The sequence below is a fragment of the Ochotona curzoniae genome, unplaced genomic scaffold (genome assembly GCF_017591425.1).
Source record: "Ochotona curzoniae isolate NIBS_2020 unplaced genomic scaffold, NIBS_Ocur_1.0 scaffold_4505, whole genome shotgun sequence".
NCBI classification, from domain to species: domain Eukaryota; kingdom Metazoa; phylum Chordata; class Mammalia; order Lagomorpha; family Ochotonidae; genus Ochotona; species Ochotona curzoniae.
This window is the reverse complement of record NW_024467118.1, coordinates 36,432,572-36,458,708: the sequence shown is the minus strand read 5'-3', so window position 1 is coordinate 36,458,708 and position 26,137 is coordinate 36,432,572. Positions and strand designations below refer to the sequence as shown.

The following is a 26,137-nucleotide window of genomic DNA, read 5'->3' as shown; positions in this document are numbered from 1 at the left end:
TATATTTCCTCTGTTCTCAATATAAATGATTTTCAAATTTTAACCTCTAAAACATACACTGCAGCAGATCTGAACAATTACTTTCTTTAAGGTTGCAGCTTTCAAGATAAGGAAGACAATAAATTACAATTTCAGTCATAAGTTATTTCTTTTTTTGGTGGGGTGGGTGGGGGGGGAGGAGTTCAGTCATAGAAAATGATCACTCTTCAAGTCGGCTTCCACTAGTACCATCTTTCCCAATTTTCTTCACTGTCAAAGTGCATTGGTTTAAAATTTAACAAGCTTTAAGTAAAATCCCCAAATCTTTGTTTTGGCAGGTAACAATACTAAGCAGCAATATTCGAGTGAATTTCCCTTTCCGTTTCTCCTCAGTTTAAAGCTGTATTCAAAATGGCTGAGTGTGATACTTCCACAACCACAGCGGCACTTTACTAACAATGAATTTTGTTTCTAAGGAACAGAAAAGGAAAGGAAAAACAAAATCGTATATGAATACAGAGGAGAAACCCTGAGGCAAAAATGGCTTTTCCTTTATAAAGTCTTCCTGGAACCAACTCCAATTCATAGGGTGCCAGCGAGCTTCTGGGGTGGAAGGCCTTCCTCCATCCAGAGCGCAGCTGCAGATCCACTGCGCGGTGGGCGCCGATGGATACGCCGCAGCCGCAGCAGGTAGAGCAGGATGGAGAGCAGGACCACCAGGAAGCAGCCAGAGAACAGGTAGTGGTTGTAGACAAAGGAGACGCCTCGCCAGTGGGCATGACTGGCCCGGAAGGCCTCCTGCTGGATGTCTCTGCCCAAGGGGAGACAAAACAACAGAAAACACACAAGATGAGGGCAGAAAAGGGGTGGCTGGAAACAGTGCACAGGTGATGAGGGGAGGAGGGGCTGGGATCCTGGCAGCTGAGACTTTGCTAACTTCCCTCTGAAATGACCCAGTGATGGGTACTTCTAAGTATTCAGGAGATGAGCATGCGAAAATGTATTCATGACTCAGTAGCAGTTACAATCATAACAATTTGGATAACCAATGTCAGAAATTTAGAAGAAACCTGAGGGTTTCAGTAATACACAGAAATCAACGTGCAATCAAAACCTATTTGTAACAAGCAATGCTAGACTAATTAACAGAGTGACAAGCATTACTAGGAAATGCTCAATATGGGGAGAAAAAGAACTAGTCTTTGCAGAGCCTATAGCTTTGCTACTAGAGAAAACTACACATCTTTTGTACAGCTTCATGGTGTCACAGATTCCTCCAAGTGTCCCTGACATTCAGCCCTATATTGTAATTAAAGCTATTACCAGCACTGCTACCAAACCCTGCTAGTTGTTACATAAAGCACATATATTACTATAACATAAATTTTTCATATTTTGATAAGTGTATTGTCCCTATGAAGATCACCTGTGTAATACAATGCACTTATATATTTTAAAGCGATATTTTGAGAAGCAGTTCAAGCCAATAAAGATTAAAAACCTCTGAATGCACCCTTTGACAAAAGTTAGGGAACAGACAATTGACAATAATAGGATATGAAGGCAGGAGCTGAAGTAGCCTTTGTGTGGCCACGGTAGGCCCAAGTTAACTTCACAGTCTCCATGATCTTGTCCAAGGCCAACATTAACAGCAATACATCAAACATGCACAATTCAGTCATGAGGTTTTGAACTGCAGATCATAGCTCTTAAGATTTTCATCACTAAATTAATGGCTTACCTTAACGGCAAAAACCGGGTCCTATACAGGATGGCCCCCAGGGTCCATTGTACCTCCTTGTCATAAACCTGCAAGGCAGTCTTCAGGCTTTTATAGTTGACAGGAAATGAGAAGCCACTATGGAACACCTCAAACATCCAGGCTGATTTGAAACACTGGTACCTACAAACCCCAAGCAGATAGTCTTGTCATCCCGTGGTCCCCCACACAGACCAAGGGGAGTGGCTGCCCCAGGCTGCCTACTCGCCAAACAGCCTTATGCCTTTATAACTGACGCAGTCCACATTCCTTGTCCCACAGCACCAAACAGCTCACCTGCCACAGTGTGTTGAGAACTTGTCAGTATGATATACTGTTACCATGACCAATTTCTCTACCTCAGGCATTTCATCAACTATTGAGTGAATCCTTCAAACTTAGAACCCTGGTGGACCCCAGTGTACTGTTAAAGGAGAAGACAGGCATGCTTTCAGCTCTCCCACTCTGATTCTAAATATATATTATAAGCGGATATGTAAATATCTATTACATTGCACTGTGCAATAGAACAGAAATACAGAAGAGTGCACTTAACTGGCTTCGAATGAAGAGATTTTTAAAAAGCAATAAATAATTGTAAAGCTTACAATATATAAGTTACAGAGGTGTGACAAGTGTTTCAAAGAGTCAGGGAGAAGGGTGGAGTCTGGATAAGCAAACACAAGAAGACTGGAAGTCGACAGTATCTGGCCTGACTTCTGATATCTAGGCAGGCTGAGCAACTGGGAGCATAAAAGGGGTTCAGGCTCAGGGTGTGGCAAGACGGGGGTTCAGACTAAAGTAGTGGTTTCTTAAAACCACTGCAGCATAACTATCCTCTACTTACTTAAGCCTATGGAGGTCAGCATGAGATGCATACAGTCCTCGGTCAAAGCGTTCCCGCAAGATGGACCACTTTGTTGCACAATAATCCTGAAACAAGTTTCACCCAACATAAGTCATTAATGAAGGCTTATTAAAACATTTTTTTTTGTTTTAAAAATTGCTTACCAGACTCATATTCCTATTAAGTACTCTCTTCCAGTTAAACACAAGGCTTAATTTATACGTGTGTATAATGAATATCACACACACACACTTACTGCCTACTTACTGACTTTAGATATACAAGCTTTATTCTTTGTCTTAAAATTCTGCTGAAGATGCTGTTAACCAAGATCAAATCCTTCAAACCAGTTCTCCTTCATGACTGCCTGTCTCAAACCTCTAGGAAAGGGGAGCACTATTACAGCTAGTTCAAATGGTACTTACGTAAGGGGCAGGTTTAGTGTGAGGTACTGGGATGACAACGTTTACAAAAGGTTTTGCCTTAAAGAGAAGGAAAGGCGGCTCCTTTTCCTCCAACTATTTGTAATACTATTAGCAATCACTTGCTAAGCACTGTATAAATGCTTCTTCTGAATATGATGTTTAGTTCTTCCAACATGGCTCCCATCCCAACCTTTATTTAAAGCGTAAAGACACTGAAGTCCACAGAAGTGTTGACAGATGCCTGGGTGTGCAGGAAAGGAACAAGAATAGCATTCAGCCCAAGGTAAGAGAGAAGGGGACAGACAGAAAGCGGACACACTGTGAATAAAGACACTAAAGCAGCACAGCATGCAGGAAACAAGTTGATGTTTGCTTTGATTACAGCACAAAGTGCTAAGCAGGGAGAGGGGCTACTGAGGTGGGGAGAACCTGATGCATGCAATCGATCCTGTAAGTAAACCAGTTGTGGCAATTTCCAGTAGGAGTGAGGAGATTCCATGTGCATTTCACACACTACAGAAGCAGTGTGGACGATGACAGAGAGACCAGAAACAGGACAATCAACTGTCAGCCTTCTGCATTATGCAGGTGAGAGAGACCTACAGCAGGACACCAACGGGAGAGGAGAAAGAGGTGACCCTGGATGCCATTGGTCAAGGGTAGACGTCTAGGACCACCACAGTCTAAGAGACACAATTCCTGGAAAGAAGCCAAGGACAGGCTGTCATACAGGCAGCGACAGAGAACAGCAGTGTCCTGACAACTCAGGGAGTGGGAAGGCTGGCAGGACTAGCACTGTAAGTTAACAGACTGCTCTTTGGAGGTCACCAGCAACCAGAGCAGTTAGTGATGGGCAGAGGAGCTTACCATGGATTTATTTTTCTGAACTATACTGTGACTTCTTCACTTGCCTAAAGGGAATAGGACTTGAATATGTTGCACTGCAACATTCCTTGCTCCATCGCACCCTCCATTTTCAGAGGGAGGACACAACCTGTCATGGTCCACACCAGTCACTCAAGAGCATGCAGGGGCGGCAGATGGTTTCTTTGAAGGTTACCTTGGCAGCTTTAGTAAATTTAGCAGCATTGTAGTCTCCCCCCATGCGTAACACATCCTCGGTGCAATAGTAGAATTCAGAAAAGCCATAGAATTCACTGTTCTGGAAGTGAATCGGGGGCTGGTAGACCCCATTGAGGGAAGTTTGTGTCTCGTTTGTTTTATTCATGAAAGGCTGGATAGTTTCTCGACACAGGTCAAAGTCTCCAGTCCCCCGGAGGTACATGGTCTGCCCATTTTGCTGGATTTCATCTTTAATTTCTAGGGGTAAGCAGGGGTCCAGGTATGGAGTGTCAGGAGTCAGACCAGTCTGTTTACCCAGGAGCCTATGGCACAAAGAAAAACTTTTATCACGAGTCCTACAGAACACAGTGTTTTGGTGAAGTGGCTGCAAGCCAGTGGTTGCTAAGCTATGCTCAGTGGAACAGGAGTCCTTCAAGGCTATATCCTGGTGCACTCAATTCACCCTCCAGAAGGCTCACATACATTTGTGTGCAGCAGATACATCAAGAGTCCATCTGTTCCACTACCTGAGGCTTCCAATTTGCTACAACACAGTCCAGCAGCTGTTTTGTTCTCAACCCCCTTTCTGCCACTAGTGCTTGTGACTGTAATCCTATATAGGTGGATAAAATTTAACTATGAAAAAAATAACTGAACTAGGAAAACCAGATAAACATCTTGAAAAACATGACAACAAGACCCTATAAACGCAGTGCTGAACTAAGTGTGGACAAAAAATTATGAAAAATCTAGAATAATTTAGTATACAATTGTTTTGCAAGTGCATTTATGAAATTGTTATTCTTTAAAGAAAGCTAAACTGACATCCTAATCAGAGTGCAGTGCAAGCTGGAGTAATGATGAATGTGGCCTAACAAGAGACCTTAGTTCATAGCAAAATTTGGGAAGATAAATACAGAAATCAGAACATAATGTTTAAGGCTTTTTTTCACTTATTATGTTTAGATCATCTTTTGGTCCCAGATATTGCAGACACTGAAGTTTCCATTTTTCTACAGGTTCTAAGAAGTCCTGAGGAAAAGCAGCGTTAACTTTGTTAACTTAAATGTCCTAGGCATTACTAGTTCCTAGTGAGATTTCAGGCAACTGGCATATGTCATCTTGATGTGTGTTCACAAATTCAAGCAAATGAGATATCAAAACAGGGTAAAAAATCAAGATGTCAATGGCAACAGACTACAAAGTGATATTACCTGGCCCGATCTGTGGTTGAATTGTTTGGAGTTGTATTAGTGGAATTCAATATTTGTCACTGACACTAAGTCAAGTTTTTACTTGCTAATCAACTGTTAAGTGTACATTCCCTACAGCAGGACCACTCAAGGTGAACTTGCATGATAAATTGGAGTTTTATCATTGAAAATGTTAACTTAATATTCAAAGAAATTAGCTTTGTGCAGTGGCAGTATCGTAGCCAATGAGGTTTATCCGAGGCACAATTATTGCTAATATTCAAAGAAATCTCAATGAATGGTAAAGACATAAACATTCATGCTAAGGCTTAACTCACAATACAGGAAAACTTTATTTATTATAAAAACCTAACACTAGGCAAATATATACCCATTGTTATGTAAATTAGTGTATATTTGCCTTTCCAATAAAAATAATCTTTCAAAAAATTATACCAAAAAGAATTCAATTTTTTAAAAAATTCATGGGACTAGCAATGTGATATTTAATACTATTTGATTACCTTTTGGAGCAGACATAGGAAAAGATTTTTATTGATTTTCCTATTGACACATACAAGTTTCTGGTAAAAATGCATCAAATAGCTGTGAGTTACTCTTTCTAAATCTAAGGCTTCACATGTTTACAAAGACTAAAATGATCAAAGAAATGTACTATTGCTTAGGATAGAAAACAAAACAGCAAGTAATTTCTTACATAACCTCCTAGCTTTAAATTCATCCAAATACCTTGTCCGTTCTTATGGGATAATTTCATTGTAATAAACTTACAAAATAAAAAGACAGAATGAAGCATTTTATGTATTTTCCATGTTAGAATTGTGCATTATCTCATTTTTTTAGTTTCACTGGTAAAAGTAATTAAAAGTCATGAACTCAGACTTTCAGACCACCCCTTCCTCACAGTGACTACCTGTAAAGGGTTCTCATCTACTGAACAGCTGCACAGCTTGGTATCTGTGGACTGCAGTCTTCAGGACTCAGCACCCTTCTTCCACCTTCTCTTCCAGGACAGCAGCAGACATCGATCACCCTGTCCTAGCTGCCGAGTTTCCCAAGCCCTCCACTGTCAGAACAGTCATACTCAGGGCTTAAAATCATTTCACAGCCTGACACTGAAATTTCTAACCCAACATGTGAAAACATGTCTGAGAAACGATGTGTATATAAAGCCTCTGCTAAGGCCTGGTAGGATAGAGGCGGCAGGTCCCTGAAGCCTCCCTCATTTCTTCTTCCTGATCAGGTGGGGACAACACATATAAAAAACTAACAGTGCAGCATTCCCCCTGCTCTACCTAATCCTATCTGGTTAATTTTTATTTACTTATTTGAGAGGCTGAGACAACACAAGAACTCCCATCCACAGGCTCACTCCCTAAACATCCCCAACAGCTGAGGCTAGGCCATCCAAAGTCAAGCGTGAGGAACTCAACACAAATCTTCCACATGAGTGGCAGTGGCACTCTAAATACCTGAGTGATTGCTGCTGCTGGGTATACAAAAGAGGGCAATGGAACCGGGTGAAGCTGGGACTTGGACCCATGAAAATCTGGTACAGAATGTGGGCATCCCAAGCTCTATCTTATCTGTTGTGCCAAATGCCTGCCTCACCTGGATCTGTTTTTAATGCAAGTCAATGCTGAGCAGTAGAAGGTGTTTTACCTGTTCTTTTGAATTGTGTTGGCAAATATTCTGTCTTCGTATCTCTGCCGAGCAGCATTGCCACCAAATCCAAGAAATGTGGCCACATAGACCCGGTACACGTGCTCAGTTTGGTGAGCATCACATCCCAAGTTAAATTCGGCTAACAAGTTTTTAGCTACTTCCTCCTGAAAACGTAAGGATAATAATACACTTCAATATCTTCAGCAACTTGAACCTCCTTTTAAAAAGAAGAGTCTAAAAAGAATCTATTAAACAGGAGTAAAAATTTCTGCTTATACATTTCCCAAGAATTCTTCCAAGTATCCTTTATAATTCAACGTGACAAATCTTTAGCTTTTGGATGTTTTATATGTGTTGCTTGTTTGTGATATTACTTTTGAAAAAAGAAGTTAACAGCACAGTTCATACTCTCTGTCACAGAAAATCTATTTATGGAATCTCATGCTACAGAACAAAACCTAAATATAAAAAACTTTCTACCCGCAACAATTTCCTTTGTCATTCCATGACAGAAAATACTGATGTAACCTAAACATACAAAATCAAGGCATGGTTAAGTTAATTACAATAATTGACAGTTTTTGGATACCCTGTAAATATAAAGGACACAAAATCATAGAAACAGTAAGGTTAGTCACATTTTAAATAATTAAAAAATTTACTCAAAATGCTAAAATGCTCTTTCTGAATGGAAAATCCATGGAAAAATTTTAATTTTTAACTGTTTTCCCCAAATTTCCTTTATAGGTAGCTTTTACTTTATTTAATATAAATTTAATTTAATATTGGAAAAACAATTTTTCACAAAACATAAAATCCCAGTATCATATCTGGAATGGCAAAAAAGAACCACAAATTTTAAGACAGGTTGAACATCTCAGATCTAAAAATCTGAAATCTTAAGTGTTTGCAAATCTGATTTTTTGAGTATCCAGCATCACGCTAAAGAAGCTTCAGATTCTCCAGTATTTCAGATATCCTGATTAGGGATGTTGATCTAGTACATTTCATGCAAGCTTTCTAAAATCTGAAAAACTCAAAAATCTAAAACATTGCACATAAGCATTCTCAAGAAGGGACTGTCAACCTGTACCTTAATTTACAAAGTTTTTTTTCTTTTTTCAAGGAACTTAAGATATTAACAGCATTGCCTAAGGACATACTAGTTGCTTGGCAGTACACTGAATACAGTCAAACTTAATTTAAACTTAAATTTAAATTTAAACATAGCCTTAAACTTAATGAGGGGTCCTATCATAAGTGCTCTCATTCATTATCATATGAAGAAACTAGCTCAAAAAGATTATGTGACTTGTATAAGGTCACATGAGAAGTGAGGAAGAGGATGCACCCTAGGCTTAGCCAGCTCCACAGTGTCACTTTATCTACAATATGCCACAGCGTTACCTTCTGGGGACAACTGTAGCAAACCAGTTGTTAATTCACAGCTTGACAGGAACACAGAAATAAAGACAAGCAGCTGTTCATCTGGAGAGTGTCCTGGTGTTCCCTGTGCAAGGCTGTCCAGCCCGCAGACAGGCAGACCAGCAGGGCCTGCAGGCACCGAGGTGGACAGAGGAAAGATGGAAAACTCCGGAGTTCAGAAACAGGATGTGGTGGATAAGAACACCAATCTCTTCCAGAACAGGTCAAAAGCTGCCTGAGCCATTAAAAGTAAAGAAAGCATCTTTCCCATTTATAATTTAAAAGCCTAATGCTATTACATTAAAATCTTTTGAGGTAAAAAAGTGACAGAAGAGAAAAAGCACACATGAAAACTCAAGCATATGAGTGACACATATACCAAAGAAAACTCTAAGTTCAGAAAACAAATCAGCTGATTTCAATGTACACACAACCGGCTTGGCTGAGGTCAACCTCGTTCCTGTCTGCTTTGTCCTGCATTGAGAAGGTGGCACCTCAGCAAGCAAAGATGTGTTCAGACTCAGAAAACAAATCAGAAATGGATGGAGAAACGTTAAATGAAAACCAAAGCAAACGGAAGGAAATTTGTACAGATAATAACCTGCTGTGAGGAGGCAAAGCTTACAGTTTTGGGAACTTCATATGCTATCTGAGTTGACACGCCTCCCATGTCAAGAATACCCGCTGTTCTTTTCCGGATAATGGCTTCGCTGCTTTCACTACCAGGAATGTTAACTTCCACGACTGCCTCGTCATCTGGAAAGAATAAGACATGTTCACTAAAATGGGACAAATCAAAGAGGCGTCATTTTGCTTTTGTGGTACATTTCAAACACATTTAGGCTAGTTCTTACCAACTAAAATCAAGTTTAATTGTGTTAAACAGTGGCTCTCTCACTCCTACACACTTAACAGTGTTAGAAAGCCTAGCTCCGTTCTCAGCCTTTGGATTTAACAAACAAAAACCCGTAATTCCCAGGTAGAGACACTGGCTGGAAACATGACACTTACCATCTTCAATATGCTCAAACCGTCCAAGGACAAAATTGATGCCAATCCAAGCATATACACCTACAGGATTTTACAAGGTAAGAAAAGTAAACTTTTAAAACAGTACCTAACTTTTACTAAAGCAATCTGTACCAACATCTCATTTACTTTATTTCTTGATAATTTGTGATCATATCAAAAATATTTTTACTGATATTTTTACCTTTTTTAATGGTTTTCCCAAGAACTCTCAACTTCAACACCTATAGTTTTACATCATTTATACAGGCTGAAAATAATTTCCCAGGTACTAGTCTTTTTTTTTGAAATTTATGGATTGTTTCCAAACACCATATTCTCATTCTTTATAAAATTCTATTTTTGATCAAATTAAGCTTATCAACTTCAAGTTTTAAAAATTTAAGTCATTACGGTGGGCATTCAACCTAGTGATTAAAAAGTCCTCAACTTACATCAGAGTACCTGGGTAGTGCTTCCTGCCTCCAACCCCTAACTCCACCTCCTGTTACTGGAACCCTGAGAGGCAGCAATCATGGCTCACAGGGTTGGCTCTTCCTTTCCACAAAGGAGACCTAGACTGAGCTTCCAGCTCCCAGCTGGGGCCTCGCTGTAGCCCTAGCCATCATGAGTACTTGGGAATTGAATCAGGAGATGGGAAGAGTTCTCGTTCTTTAAAAAAAAGTTTGTTTGCTTTTTTTTCATTCTACTTATTTTACAATTCTATATTTTCCTTTATCCCTCAAATCTCTCACATTCACTGAGCAACCAGGTATAATTTCACTTCTAGAACATTTCCTACACCTAATCCTTACCAACTATTAACTAAAATTTTCATTTAAGCCACTACAGAAAAAGGGTCCCTCTGGTTCTTCTCACCAAAGGGAATCTGGTGAGCTTCCAGGAGGTATCATTAGGCATCCACCTCCCAGTCCTCATTTGAGTACTTCTGATTGCTTTGCTTTTTTGTTTGTTTGTTTTTAATTGGAAAGGCAGATTTACAGAAAAAAAGGGATGGAAAGATCTTCAGTCCAATGCTTCACTCCCCAAATGGCCACAACAGCCAGAGCAGAGCCAATCCAAAGCCAGGAGCTTCTTCTGGGTCTCCCACACTGGTGCAGGATTCCAAGGCTTCAAGCCATCCTCGAATACTTTCCCAGGCCACAAGCGGGGAGCTGGAGGGGAAGTGGGCAATCAGGATGTGAACTAGCACTCATATGGGATCCTGGCACATGCCAAGACAAGGATTCAGCCACTGAGTCACTGTGCTAGGCCTTGCTTTCTGTTTCTTTAAAAACAACAACAAAAAAAAGTGTTTTGTTTTGTTTTTTTAAATCTGGGGACCAGCACTGGGCACAGTAGGTAAAGCTAACACCTACAATGCTGGCTTCCCATATGAGCACCAATTCAAGTCCCAGCCGCTCCACTTCTGAATCAATTCCCTACTAATGGCTTAGAAAAAAAGCAGAAGATGGCCCAAGCACTCCCTCCACCCACTTGGGAAATCCAGAAGAACGCAGAAGAAGCTCCTTGCTCCTGGCTTTGAATGGGGTCAACTCTGGCTGTTGTAGCCATTTGGGCAGTGAACCCGTAGATGGAAAATTCTCTTTCCCCCTGCCGCTGTTTTTCCCTTTCTTTTGTCACTCTCCCATTCAAATAAATAAATTTTTTAAAAATATATGCAAAATGATACATTCTTTAGTTAATACTGACATAGCTAAATTTCTACAGCCCTCAGTTCTTTAGTGATAAGATTAATTGAATGGTATCATTGCTAACTGTCTTGAACCTACTGTTTCTTATGATAAGACATAAAGTTTGTATTTTTTCTTTTAATTCTGTAAAGTTCCCTTTTACTTCTGAAAAACAATAGATGATTTTGAAATACTTTTTAGTTTTCATTTCATTATTATTCCCAAATAATTTCATTGAGTTGTCATTTCATTCTTAGAGCAACTTCCTTGAGTAAAAAAAAAGTTTGCAGTGAATCTAGGTAAAGAATTTTTCCTTCTGAGCAAATCAGATACAACAAGCCCAGTAACTGTGATAATGCCAGAAAATCTTATAACTTGGACAAGTAACAAAAATCTTTTCTATCAAAATAAGTTCAAGACATGTTGCATAACTGTAGTGAAGACAAGCCAAATTATTTTTTGGTGGCTTAATGTTTGGGGATAAAGATCAGTTACAGAAGAGATTAAACTAATTTAGTCATTTAAAAAGTACAGTATTTCAAGGCTAGAATCTGTTCAATTTGATGATATTAGCAACAATTTATGAAAGTACACACTGGAGAAAATGAGGATTTACATGCAAGGCTTCTCAACTTGAAGCTGAAGCAAGACATACTCACCTTCTTGCTTCCCTGAAATGACTTCAGCGTGAGAGTCAGAGAACAGAAAGTCGAAGTGCACAGGGATGTCGGTCAGGAGGTCCTCCAAGATGGCTTTCTGCTGGCTGCAAGGCAACCCCAACATGTACACGTTACAGTATTACATCCTTGATGGGTCTAGGAAAGAAAAAAACAAAAGGCAAAAAGCCCGTGGCCCTGGTATGTCCTATGTGAAACAGTTAATTTTAAAACCAAAGCAATTCAGTGAAAATGACCGCTTATTTCAAGAAAAAAATTTTAAATTAACAAGCTGTATGAACTAAATGATTCCCACATGTAAAACCACAACTGCAAACATTCCTTAACTTAACAAAATAAGTGTTTTTTTTTTTTGACAACTTTGCCACTTATAGTCATCAAAAATCTAATATCAGGTAGTGGTCCCAACACAATGGCCTAGTGGCTAAATCCTCACATTGCATGCACCAGGATCCCATATGGGCGCCAGTTCATATCCTGGCAGCTCTAGTTCTCATCCATTTCTCTGCTTGTGGCCTGGGATAGCATTCAAGGATAGTGCAAAGCCTTGGGACCCTGCACCCACATGGGAGACCAAGAAGAAGCTCCTGGTTGCTCACTGGCTCAGCTTTTGCCATTGCGACCACTGGACGAGTGAACCAGTGGACAAAGATCTTCCTATGTCTGCCTTTCTAATAAAAAAATAAACGTTCAAAAGCTATTTATTTGGAAAGTCCGAGCTAGAAAGGTAAGAAGAGACAAAGAGAGACAGAATTTGATCTATCATTTTACTCCCCTCCCCAAATGACTGCAAAAATCAGCAGTGGGCCAGAAGCTTCACCTGGGTCTCCCATATGGTTTGCAAGGGTCCAAATACTTAGACCATCTTCCACTGCTTTTCGTAGGCCATCAGCAGTGAGACAGATTAGAAATGGAGTAGCTGGGACATGAATCGGTGCCTATAGCAGATGCAAGCATCACAAATGGCAGCTGAACCCACAGCGCCAGTCCTACAGGCTAATTTTTTGTAAAGATTTAGTTTTATTGCAAAGTCAGATATACAGAGAGGAAGATCTTACATCCGCTAATTTAGTCCACTCCCCAAGCGACCTCAACAACTGGAGCTGAGCCAATCCAAAGCCAAGAACCAGGAGCTTCTTCTCGGTCTGCCAAGGCTTTGGGCTGTCCTTGACTGCTTTCCCAGGCCACAGGCAGGGAGTTGGATGGAAAGTAGGGCTCCTGGGATTAGAACCAGCGCCCATATGAGATCCAGGTGCGTTCACAAGGCAAGGACTTTAGCTGCTAGGCCACTGCAACAGGCCCCAGGCTAATTTTTAGGCTGATAATTTTGTATGACCTGAGAATAATATTACAAATATCCGAACAGTGCTGGCAGCAAAAAGATTTCATATCTCTGAGTTAAGAGAATAGCTGTAGTACCACTCCAGGCCAGAACAAAGAATGCTGATGTTGTGGTTGGGGCACATCCCACCCACCCCAGGTCACCTCCCCTGGCCCATGTGTGGAGGGTCACCTTTCGGGAAGGACTCTCATCCCTGCTGTGCAGAGAATGTAGAGCGGTGTCTCTTTGTGCTTGGCCCGCGGCACATGCTCTGCAGCGAAGTTCAAGAGTGGAGAAATGTAGTCACTGACTTTCTCCGGAGAAGTAGCGAACTCTGAAATGCCTAGAGAAACACAGCACTTCAGTTAATACAAGGGTTTTCAGCTGATTTATTAGGTTTCCTCAATGTGCTGAGGATGAAAGAACTAAGCTATCTTTCAATGCTCTCCTAGTTTCCAGTCTCTCTCCTTTAAGTGCTGGTGGTATCAAGTGTTCAGTCCTGTGCCCTCTTCTCCTCAGCCATCAAAGAGCACAGACTGGGTGAGCATCCACCAGGTGCCATACCCAAAAACTCACCACAGCTCTCAGCAGTGTGCTCCCCAGGCAGCTCACTCACTCCCATGACTGCCCCCACCATCATCACCATCATGCCATGAAGCTCACCAACATCTCATCCCCAGCTTCCCGACCAGTAGGTAGTAACTGTCCACTGTGCACTGTCACTGCTTACCCTTACAGCCACTCCAAAACTCAACACAGTGAAATCTGCCACCATTCCTCATTTTCCCTTCAAATCTGCTCTTACCGCCTGTCAGTGCTTTATGGCCTCCACCAGCGACCTGGATAAAATCCCTCTTCCTCACCCCACAGTGCATTCTGGGTTTCACAGACCATCTCTCCTTGATTCCTCTCACATTACTTCTCTCTTCATCTTTCTAGATACCACTACCCTCCACAGGCCTGCTGCACACCTCTGGGCCCTCCAGTTTGATCATTCTCCACCATGCCTAATCCAAAAGCTGTTTCTCTTTGCCATCAAATCCCCTGGTGGCTCCGCCATGCCCTGCAGTTACAGCTCAACTCTAAAGCACACCCTACCTGCACATTCACCACTCCCATCTTATCCACAGGACTTTCCAGTCGGCTTCAACTGCGCTCTAGTAACACTTCAATAGCACCATTCCCAGCCACAGTCTTTCCACCTGCAGCAGAAGAGCATTCTTTACCCAGCCCTTTATCTTCCCCAGCTCCTTCTCACCTGGCCAGACCCTTCATATCAATTCAGCTCCTTCCTTGATCAAAGAATTTCCTAAACACAGGTCTGGGGAAAGTTTTGCTTGTTTGGCTCCTGCCAAGAGCCATTTGCATATTTATAACATAATCTGTGGGCCATACAAAATTGTCAACTTAGAAATCGCCTTGCTATATACTGAATTCTGAGTCCTGCCTGGAGTTGTCTTGTCAAGGCCAGATCATCCAGGGCTTGTACATCTCACTGGTCACAAGTTCCCCTTTTCTGACTTATTTGGCCACACTTAGCAAATAGTAGATGCTTTCTTTCCAGCTGCCAGCTAGCTTATGATAAAAATGAAGGTAACTTCAGAAGTGTAAAATTTCTTATTTTGTATATTAGAAAATTCTAGATCCAGAAGATTGATTTGTCCAAGAACTCAGCAGAAAACTAAAGAAAATATGTCTTTGGATTCTACAGACACCATGTTACCCCAGTGGACCCCAATCTCCGAAGTAGTCAGAATTTATGAGAATATTCTAGAGTCTTGCTGTACCCAATATAGGAGAAAATAAAGTACTATAAGAAGGTATTTTGATAGGGCCCAGTGAGAAGGCTCAACGGCTAAACCCTCATCTTGCAAATGTGGGGATGCCACATTGGCATTGGTTCATGACCCAGCTGCTCCATTTCCCATCCAGTTTCCTGTCTGTGGCCTGGTAAAGCAGTCGAAAGTGGCCCAAAGCTTTGAGATCCTGTACCTGTACGGGAGACCTAGAGGAATCTCCTGGCTTCCGGCTTTTGGATTGGCTCAGCTCCAGCCACTGCAGTCATTTTGTGAGTGAACCAGCAGATGGCAAATCTTTCTCTGTCTCTGTAAATTTCATCTGCCTTTCAAATAAAAATAAAATAAATTTTTTTAAGATTTATTTTATTTTTATTGGACAGTTACATATACAGAGAAGAAGAAAGACAAGAGAGAAAGATTTTCTGTCCATTGATTCATTCCCCAAGCAACCTTAACAGCCGCAGCTGAGCCTATCTGAAGCCAGGAGCCCACAGCCTCTTCCAGGTCTCTCATGTGGGTATAGGATCACAAGACCTTGGGCCAACTTTGACTGCTTTCCCAGGTCACAAGCAGGGAGCTGGATAGGAAGCAGGGATGCTGGCAATAGAGCTGGCACCCATATGGAATCCTGGTGCATTGAAGGCAAGGACTTTACCTGTTAGGCCAAACGCCAGTCCCAATAAATAAATCTTAAAATACATATATATGTTGGCATCCATTTCAAATAATTTGTATAGAGACTCCCGTCTGATTTTAATGAGGTTCTAGAAAAAACCTGGGATATTTTGTAACTCTCCCTTTCTCCTAGAAACTCAACTCCCTACTATGGAGACTTCATTTAATTCTATGAATTCAATGGAATCAACAGTAAAGTCTAATTAAATGCAACTTGCTTTATAAAGTTTTATTTTTTAGCCTTCTAAAATGATTTTATTTTCAAAATCATCCTGAAAAGGTTTGTACATTACATATACAGAAATTTTAGGTGTAGATACTAGAAAACAAAAAAGTTTTTTCAGTTCATTAAGACTTAAAAAATTTAATTTTACGGGACTGGTGCTGGTTCATCTCAGCTGCTCTACTTTCAATTCAGCTGCTTACTTATGTACTGAGAAAACAGTGAGGTGTCTCAAATCCTTGCTTCCCAGTACCCATGTAGGAGAAACCCAGGAGCCTCCTGGCTCCTGGCTTCAGATCAGCTCAGCTCTAGCCACTGTGGTCACTGGGGGTAAAACCAGAAGGAAGACTCTCCGTGTGTCTCCTTCTTCTATAAATCTGTACTTCAAATAAAAATAAATCTTCAAAAAGTGAATAAATTTTGATTAATGGAGATTCACTATGATATTAAAACAACACCCGCAGGTTCAATTAGGTTCTTTCTATATATAACTTGAAGTAGTCAAGGATGGCCCAAAGCCTTGGGACCCTGTACCCGTGTGAGAGACCTGGAAGACGCTCCTGGCACCTGACTTCGAATTGGTTTAGCTCTGGCTGTTGTGGAGTGAAAAGTGGATGGAAGATCTTTTTTTGTCTCTCCTCTCTGTATATTTGTCTTTTCAATTAAAACACATAATCTTTTTTAAAAACTCCACAAATTCCTGGGTGTTATACATTTAAAATTTTACTATTTAATACAAAGCAAGATGAAACTGCTATGCCTCTACCAAGATCTATGGTTGATTGTATAAAATAAGTGATTGCCAGCTTTCAAAACATAACGCTTTATTTCAAGGTCCTGTTCCTGACAGTGCCCAGTCCTAACTTTCCTGACCAAGGGCATTGCCCCTTGAAATAGGCAGAGTTCAAGATCTAACAAGATGGTTAACCTGAAGTTTAACATACCATATAGTGGCTTAGACATTGTAGTATCTTTTAAGACAAACATAATTACATCAATTCCTTTCAGTTCTATGGTCACTAAATACTAAGTACATAAACATGATTAAAAATGTTATTTTGGGGCATACAATGAGCAGCTCCTTGGGATGCCCGGTTCAAGTCCTGACTGGTCAGCTTCTAGTCTGGCTTTCTGCTAATGAACAGTCTGGGGGGGGCAACAGTGACAGCTTAAGTACTTGTCACCCGCATTCTCTCAACCTGGATGGCGTTTCAGGGCCCTAGCTTCGGCCTGGCCCAGCCTTGGCTGTTTCAGTCATTTAAGACTGAACCAGTACATGGAAGGATAATCTGTTTCTCTCTATCTGCTTTTCAAATAAAAAGTAAATGCAGCTTTAAAAATAAAATTATTCACAAATAAATCGTATGTATTTTGGATAGTAACTTCTAAAATGACACATTTATACCAACAGACCATAGACTTACATGAGATGCCTGAAATTAGCTAGTCCTTATGGTTAGAGACCAATGGGGAAAAAAAAGTGAAATAAGGTGACTCATTTGTCATGTTGTAAATAGATGAACATCAGAACAAAGAGGGGAGATATAAAAGATAGCACACAGAATAAAAGCACAGTACCCACAGTAATCAGACGGTTCCCAATTACTTACCAGGTTTTATTTTCATGACCACAGGCTTTCGGTTTTTGTCCCTCATTTGTCTGATATCCAAAAGATCATGAGGATTGCCATTATGTCTTGGCCAGCAATAGACAAATATCCGAGACCCACTGCTTCCACAGTCCACCACAATACCGTAATTCACATTGGGGTTATTGGTGTCCGTAGCTTCAACATCAGTAACTCGTGCCAAGTACCTTATTTAGAAAAGCACATGCTGTTAGTTAGAGGTATCATCCTAAACCTAACACAATAAACAAAAACCTGGTCAGTGATTTCAATCAGTGTAGCAGCACCACTGCAACATTTTTACAACTGCTAAAGGACTGTAGAATCAGCAGAAAACAAAAATGGTGGTAGTAATAAAAACCAGATATCCCCTTATTCTTTACAGAAATTTAAACAACTTACAATAAATGAAACACTATTTCCAGACTATCACTTTTAACTCAAAAACTAGCTTAAAATATACACATACACAGTTATACCCGAATTTTTTACAAGATGCATTTGGTGATCAGGAATTAGCCAGTTTAAAGGTTGGGTTTTTTTTTTTTCATTTTTTAAATATTATTTTATGATGCAGTTCCATCAGCTCTGGGATTTCCCTTATTCCCTCCTCAAATCCCACCCACTCTGAATTCCCCTACATTATTACAAAATATAGTTCTTCACAGATAGTCATAAGCTCGTCACTCTGCTATTTAAGTAGATCCCGACATTGCAAGCATGGACAAGAGCAGAGAACCCAGCATCCGTAGCCATCTAAAGGTTTAGTATTTTTTGGTTAATACTTTTTTGTTTGCTTGCTTGCTTGCTTGCATTGTCTTCAGTTTAAGAAAAAAAAAAAAAACTTTCTTTACCTGATATGTTCTGATACAGATGGAAAAACAGCATCTGACTGTTAAACAAAAAGATCTCACACCTGCCATAGAAGTTGTCAGTGAAATCAGGCAGGATATAGGAATTAATTATGCCAGCTATGCTATATTCAGTACAGAATCCTGTTCCTATAGTCACTTTTTTTTATATTATTATTTTTTAAAAATTTATTTATTTTGGGCCCGGCGCGGTGGCACAGTGGTTAAGGTCCTCACCTTGCACGCCCGGGATCCCATGTGGGCACCGGTTCCATCCTGGCAGCCCCGCTTCCCATCCAGCTCCCTGCTTGTGGCCTGGGAAAGCAGTCGAGGACAGCCCAAAGCTTTGGGACCCTGCACCCGTGTGGGAGACCCGGAAGAGGCTCCTGGCTTCGGATAGGCATAGCATCGGCCGTTGCGCTCACTTGGGGAGTGAATCATTGGACGGAAGATCTTCCTTTCTGTCTCTCCTCTCTGTATATCCGCCTTTCCAATAAAAAAAATAATAAAAATAAATCTTTAAAAAAATTGCATTTATTTTTTTATTGCAAAGTCAGATATACAGAGAACAGGAGAGACTGAGAGGAAGATCCTTTGTCTGATGATTCACTACCCATGTGAGCGCAATGGCTGCTGCTGTGCCAATCCAAAGCCACGAGCCAGGAACTTTCCTCCAGGTCTCTCATGCAGGTGCAGGGTCCCTAGGCTCCAGGCCATCCTCAGCTGCTTTCCCAGGCCACAAGCAGGAAGGTGGATGGGAAATGCAGCTGCTAGGTTTAGAACTGGCGCCCATATGGGATCCCAGTGCATTTAAGGCGAGGACTTTAGCCAATAGGCCACCACATCGGGCCCCCTATAGTCACTTGATCTTTAAATTCCAACCATTTATAGTCCCGAATGTCTTAAAGCTATAAATGAAGGTACCATTATTTGAACGTTTGTGTTCTCTCAAAACACCAAAGCTGAAAATCTCCTCGGCAATGTGCTGCTTCTGGGAGGCAATGAGACCACAAGGGCAGAGACAGAGATCCTAGTGGGCACCCATACCCCTTCCCATCATATGAGGACACAGTGACAAGGCTCCACCTATAAACCAAGGAACACCATGAGAGACAATGCCTCGGGGCACTGTGATCATAAATGCCACAGCCTGTACAACTGTGCAAAGCATTTTGCTGTTTGTAGTCCACACAGTCTAGGTATCCTGTCCGAACAGCCCGCGCCAAGACAGAAGACAGAGCATCCCACCTTGGAAACACATGCATTTGTCTCTTACCTTTGAAACTTCTTGTCTCTGGTTAGCCACCCATACTTATTTCGGATTATGACAACAGAGAAGTATAAAAGAGAAACAGCAGCTGCCAGAAGGCTAAGGACAATAATCTGGCGCAAATTGGTACTCAGAATTCGAGGACATCCCATTGGAGAGATGCTAAAATGCCAAGAAGCCGGAAACAGACAGGAAATGCCAATCCTGAAATTTAAAAAAAAAAAAAAACAGAATCTAAAGCAATTTATTTCAAAAACTCCTTTCTACACTCAGACCCTCGGGGTTTAGGATCCTTCTCTGTTTTCCCCTTTTCTTCAAAGTAGTACGGAGGTTTTAATTTTACTCTACTTTGTTCCAAAAAGAATTAGATAGTTCATAAGTTCAACAAAATACACACATAGATAATGAAATTAGAGTCAACGACAAAACCAACGGGAAATTTCTTATGTAAAAACAAATGCTGTAGGGCCCGGCGGCGTGGCCTAGCAGCTAAAGTCCTCGCCTTCAATGCACCAGGACCCCATATGCGCACCAGTTCTAATCCCAGCAGCTCCATTTCCCATCCAACTCCCTGCTCATGGCCTGAGAAAGCAGTTGTGGATGGCCCGGAGCCTTGGGATCCTGCACCCATGTAAGAGACCTGGACAAAGTTCCTGGCTTGTGGCTTTGGATTGGCACAGTACCAGCCACTGCGCTCACGTGGGGAGTGAATCATCAGACAAAGGATCTTCCTCTCTGTCTCTCCTGCTCTCTGTATATTTGACTTTGTAAAAAATAAATAAATCTAAATTAAAAACAAAAACACAAATGCTGTCAGGTAGGTATGCAGATATTAATGAGCCAAAACACAGTCTGTTAGATCAAAAATGTTTAACTGTCTCAAGAGGAGTAACATTTCTTTAACACTGAATTCCAAGGTGAATTTCTCCCAGATGACTGATCAATGGAAGAAAACAGTATTTTTGTCAACCTCTCTACAACAAACTCAACAAATGATCTGGTATATCCTTTGCTTTTAGAAATATTCCTGAGACATATTTAAAAATAAATAGAATCGGGCCCGGCGCGGTGGCGCAAGTGGCTAAGTCCTCGCCTAGCACGCCCGGGATCCCATATGGGTGCCGGTTCTAATCCCGGCGGCCCCGCTTCCCTTCCAGCTCCCTGCCTGTGGCCTGGGAAAGCAGTCGAGGACGGCCCAAAGCTTTGGGACCCTGCGCCCACGTGGGAGACCCGGAAGAGGCTCCTGGCTTCGGATCGGCATAGTATCGGCCCGTTGCGCTCACTTGGGGAGTGAATCATCGGACGGAAGATCTTCCTCTCTGTCTCTCCTCTCTGTATATCCGCCTTTCCAATGAAAAAATAATAAAAATAAATCTTTAAAAAAAAAAAAAATAAATAAATAGAATCTTTTCTTCTTGGTTACTGTCAGGAATGAAAGTCATTTAAAGTGTTTTAAAAGTAAAACCTTGCAGTGAGGGAAGTGTGACTGTCTTCTTAGAATTATACCTCTGAAATGCACAAAATCTATTCTCTTTGTATTAATAAAAAACTGACAATAAAAAAAAAAAATGAAGCCCTACCGCCTTTAGGAAGAATTAGCTTTTTTAAGCATATATTTCACGGACTAAAACACTCACTTGAACAGGAAAGTGAATATTCTGCTAATCCAGTGGAATTTTCCACTTGTAATTCCCAGTCTCCAAGGAGTTTGTGGGCTGCTCCGTGGTGTTCCTCCTCTTCCTCTCCACACCTCAGCTGCAGTTACCTGTGCTCAATCCAAGGCCCTCACGGATCCCAAGTGCATGTGCTGGCTGTTATATACACTATCCCTGCAGAGGCCCCCGGGTGTTACCACTGGCTTTTCAGAACAGGGGCTCCAGCAGGGCCTGGAAGGAACACGGTGGTAAACAGAAGTACTGCACAACTTCACCCACTTCCCACATGGGGTTTAGATATTTCTCCTCTCAAGACCTGTTTCTGCAGTACCCAAATCTCAGATCCCACAGGGCCAGTGACTGGGCCCATTACTCACCTCCCCATATCGAAAGGCCAGCAAGCCAACAGCGTTGGAGTCAGCTCTCCCATACACAACTACAGAAACCACACTGGAGTTGTCACCGAGTTAAAGCCCACCTGTTCAGGGAAATGAGAAAAATCACAAAGACTGCAAACACACTTTATCAAGTGTGTGTTTAAATCCAACCACACCTTATCTGGTCATGGTTCCTGCAGGGAAATCATTGAAAGGGTGTATTTCAAGCTATGTAATTAATTTCATGATGTCAGAGATTAAGACTAAATCAAGAGCTAACTGGCTGGCACTAGTTAGTACTCTATATCTAAAGTGTTTCAGTGAGCAGAACTATCAGGACATTAAATAGGTCTTAAATATCATATAGTACTGAATATTGAGGAATATTTAGGGAGGAGGCAGGCAGGAGGTAGAATGATAAACTAAACAGGAATCTGAAATAGTCATGTACCTGACAAATATCAGTGACTCTTGACTGTCATACACAAACACGATAGGCTCCTAAACGATTCTCTGCCTCTTCTCACTCTCACTTCTGCAGCCCAACTCAACTCAGAGAGAAGATGGGGCCTCCAGCGGGTCTCCTTCCCACCTGTGGGAGCCGGGGGATGTCTTCCAGCCTCTCTCTTAGTCTCCCAACCTCCACAGAACACTCAGGCCTTGGATCTCCTCTAGTCTGCATCTCAGCAGACCGTGTATCTCCTCTCAGACAGGAGACCTGGATGCCTCCTGTCTTGACCTGACCCAGCCCTGAATGCTGCAGGCAGTTAGGACGTCAACTAATGGACAGAAAACCAATCTCCCCCACTATTTTTCTCTCTGCATCTCAAATAAAAAATGACAGAAAGTAAAAAACACATCAAATTCTTCACTTGCAGGAGTCTCATTCCAAAGGTTTAACAGCTACCTGGAGTTCTACACCAGCCAGAAAGTTCTTCAGACAGCACTGGGTTCTAGTCTCATCTTCTCATCTCTGACTGCATTCCATCTGCAGCCACTCCAAGCACAGCTCCGCAGCAGCTGCTCAGTGCACCTCTCTCTGGCTTCTAATCTCCTATCTCCAGACTGTTTATGGCAGTAGAAGGCTATTGTATGGACTTGTGCTTGGCTTTCTCATGACACGTGAGTCCTTCAGGACAAGGACGCCCACTGGCTCTTGTTCCGCTGGTGAGCAGCACCTGCTGCACAAGTGATGAGCACCACTCTTTGTTTCATGAATGGCTTGCTACAAAGATAAGTAAGACATAGAAACAGCCATTAAGAATTCAAAATCCAGAGGGGCTAGTATCACGGTCTAGCAATGCAAACCCTCTGCCTGCAGCTCTGACATCCTAAATAGGTGCCAATTCTTCTACCAGCTGCTCCACTTCCAATCCAGCTCTCTGCTTGTGGCTTGGGAAAGCACCAGGGGATAGTCCAAGGCCTTGGTCCCTGTACCCAACAAGGAACCCCAGGAAGAAACCCCAGGCTCCCAGCTGAGGACCCTTTGCTGCCAGAAGGAGGTGAAAAGGTCATCAAGCATTACTGTTGTGAACTTCAAAAGGTACAAACCTTCTAGTTAAAGATGCTACACAACCCATCTGAACCTGTCAACTCCTCCTTGAATATGACCCATAGCACAACCTCAAGACAAATCTCCCAATCCATCTCCTACCTTCTGCCTTCCCTGTGCGTGAACCCCCTTTTATAAAACACTGCTCTGAAGAGCAGAACAACTCAAGAAGCTTCTAGAAGCCCAGCAACCAACCCCAACCCTCCTCTGAGGCACCTGAAGCCCGTCAAGCGGTACCTCATCGGTTCTCTGGTCACACAGACACCGTCTCTGTCTGCTTTGGGGGAGCATGGTCTCTTTCTCCCCTCCACACAGCTGGTGCCCACCTTCCTCCTTGCTACCTGCCATCAACATTAACACTTCCTTTCCCACACAGGTCTGTGTTTTTGTTTCTTACTACTATGAATACTTTCTAGTGTTTTCCCACACTCCGAATCTTCATCCAGGTAGTCTATTTTGAGCAAACACGCTGGATACAATTAGAATATAAATCCTTAAGCCAACTTTCAGGCAAGTCTCTTCATCCTCTAGGGCTAACATCACGTATTTCCTATTAAGGCTCGGAAAACGTAGACCAGAGTCTCAACATGCAACACCGATAGTAAAGCAGTGTGGAATAAAAACAGAGAAACACAAAATGAAATGGCCTTAGAAAATCATTTTCGATTTTATACTTTTGCTAATAAGAATGGACAGACGTGGTGCAAACACTCAACGAACATCAAATCTAACAGCAAGTATACAATTCTTTCCAGTCTCTCCAAGGCGTTCAAGACACAGAGCAAAAGACGAGACTGCAAATGTGAAAACTGCAATGTGCCCCTCCAGCTTGCGGTCCAACACGGACAGTTTCTGGATTCTAAGGCATTTGCCTCCTGCTAATAACCGCTCCCGGACCTCTGTGGGTTGTGGGACACACTTGAGAGAATTAATAGTCTCGTTAATAAGGAGCCCATGCATTCATTACCCAAGCTCAGAAACATTGCTGTGCACCATCACTTTATATCCCAATGACTCCGTAATTCAAGGGGAAATTTAACGGGAAAGTCACATCCACACAGAGCACTGCAACACTGGTGTCAGGACTTGAGGGGCCTTGAGGTAGTTATCTCTCCTTCCTGGCCAGGGTATGCCAGGGTGAGCAAACCCGGAGGCGCGACAGCACGACACACAGGGCCACCCACGCTCGCAGGGCTGGCCGCGACGCCGGGTGGGCAGCAGCTCCCGAGGGAGGAAGCCTGAGCGCGGAGAGAACGCGAAGCGAACCTTCGGGAACCGGGCCCAGAGGGGCAGGTCCGCGGCCCGTCGCCCCCGCGGGCCTCCTCGCCCCGACCGACCGCCCTGCCCTCGTCGTCCACGCCCGGGAAGAAGGCCTCACCTGCTCGGCAGGCGGGAGCGCCCTGGAAGTGGGGGCCGCGAGCGGTCAGCATCAGGACCACGGCGGCCACCTCACGACGCGGACCCGGCTGCCCGAAGCTTCCGTTCCTTTCCGGGAGCCGCGAGCACGGCCCTCGGCGCCGCCGCGTCACAGCCCGCGGCCGGAGCGCGCACGCTGCCGGCGGGACGGCGCACGTCCGGGGGCGGGGCCAGGATGGCGACCAATGGCATTCAGCGGGGTGGCTGCTCGGCCCGCCCTCGGGCTCCGGCCGCCGGGAATGCCGGGCCGGGAGATGGTGTCTCTCTGGGACCGGTCGGAGGTGCTGTGGTCAGCGAGCCGCAAAGTGCTTATGAAACCGAGGTTTGTTTCCTGAGATCCCCCCTGAGGGTTGCGGAAAACAACACTCAAAACCCCAAACTAGGCAGCGTTGCTCAACTCTTGAGCGTTTTACACCTTTGCCAGTAAATATCCGTTGTTTACAGATGGAGAAATGAAGAACGTGTAAGAGCTAGAAGCAGTGTTTCATCCTTGCTCTCAGTTTACCTCTATTAGAGCCCGTTCTGCGGGAGACACACAGGCCGTCCTCCCTCGCTAAGGCATGCAAAAGTTTTTGAGAAGAAATATAAGGAGCACAATTGCGAAAGTTGCCCCATGACTTGTTTTCAGCTCAAGCGGCCGGTACCCCACCTCACCCTCACCTCAATAATAAGCTTCGCTTTGCACTGGAGCTTCGAAAGAGACATGGTGCATCACAGCTTCCATCCTTTTTGCCTCTCTACACAGGTAGGTGTGCTCTGGCCCAAAGACAGGACGTGACTATCCAGCCCTGACACTTTTTGAAGTTTCTTTGAAGGGCAGAGCGATAGAGAGAGGGAGAGGCACAGAAGAAGTATCTTCCATCCACTGGTTCACTCCCCAGATGGCCACAAGAGCCTGGTGTTGGTCAGGTCTGTGCCAGGAACCAGAACTCCATCGTGGTCTCAGGAGACCCTTCCCAGGACACCAGTACAATGCTGTTGGATCTTCCTGCCTGCAGGACAGTGAACCACTGTAGTTCAGACCTCACTCAGGCTGAGTGTTTTGTTATAACAGCACAACCCAGACTACTGCAGAAGGAAAGAACAGAAAGGACAGATATATCCAATTATTTACCAGTATCTCCTGTGATCACGGGGCAAAAATTCTAACAATATATTCTAACAATTGCTACATATATGGTTATACATATTGTTATTTATATTCTAAGAATAACAATATATGACAAATTCATTATCAGAAAAGAGCAAGGTACATGATCAGGTGTGATTTTTTTTTGATGAATGCAAGGTTAGTTAAGTATTTGAAAATTAGTATCATTTACTACATAAACAAAAAAGAAAAATCATGAAATATATAATCTCAATCGATGTAGGAAAAAATAAAATTCAACATCTTAACAATGAGTTCAAAATAGAAAGAATGATCAATTGTAAAATGCAGAAATCTGCTTTAGTAAGATAGGGCAGCTAACAAGGTCATGAGATCAAGATGTTTCTCTACATGTCTGAAATTTAAAATTGAAGCTGCTTCACTGCCCAATGAAGTGTATGAGAGCTGAATGGGGATGTGGGACAGACCAGACCAGCCCACTGCTCAAGCTGGCAGGCACAGGAA

The 26,137-nt window shown here is 42.6% G+C and overlaps 1 protein-coding gene and 1 pseudogene across 2 annotated transcripts; one reads left to right on the top strand and one right to left on the bottom strand.

Annotated features, from left to right (window-relative positions):
- Positions 1 to 492: 492 nt before the first annotated feature.
- Positions 493 to 24,617, bottom strand: ENTPD4 (ectonucleoside triphosphate diphosphohydrolase 4). 2 transcript variants are annotated; one of them, XM_040965892.1, is made up of 13 exons: positions 24,485 to 24,617; positions 21,555 to 21,655; positions 19,529 to 19,726; positions 17,384 to 17,589; positions 13,269 to 13,419; positions 11,738 to 11,841; positions 9,388 to 9,447; positions 8,978 to 9,132; positions 6,949 to 7,115; positions 4,071 to 4,395; positions 2,586 to 2,671; positions 1,721 to 1,882; positions 493 to 790 (listed from the first exon to the last, which is right to left on the bottom strand). In XM_040965892.1, the coding sequence occupies exons 2-13, from the start codon at positions 21,605 to 21,607 to the stop codon at positions 562 to 564; spliced, it is 1,896 nt and encodes a 631-aa protein (XP_040821826.1). In that variant the 5' UTR covers positions 21,608 to 21,655; positions 24,485 to 24,617; the 3' UTR covers positions 493 to 561. The 2 variants fall into 2 exon arrangements, with proteins under 2 accessions (XP_040821826.1, XP_040821827.1); XM_040965893.1 differs by having other exon boundaries at positions 9,002 to 9,132.
- On the top strand, positions 5,482 to 5,645 carry LOC121146941 (annotated as a pseudogene).
- Positions 24,618 to 26,137: the final 1,520 nt, after the last annotated feature.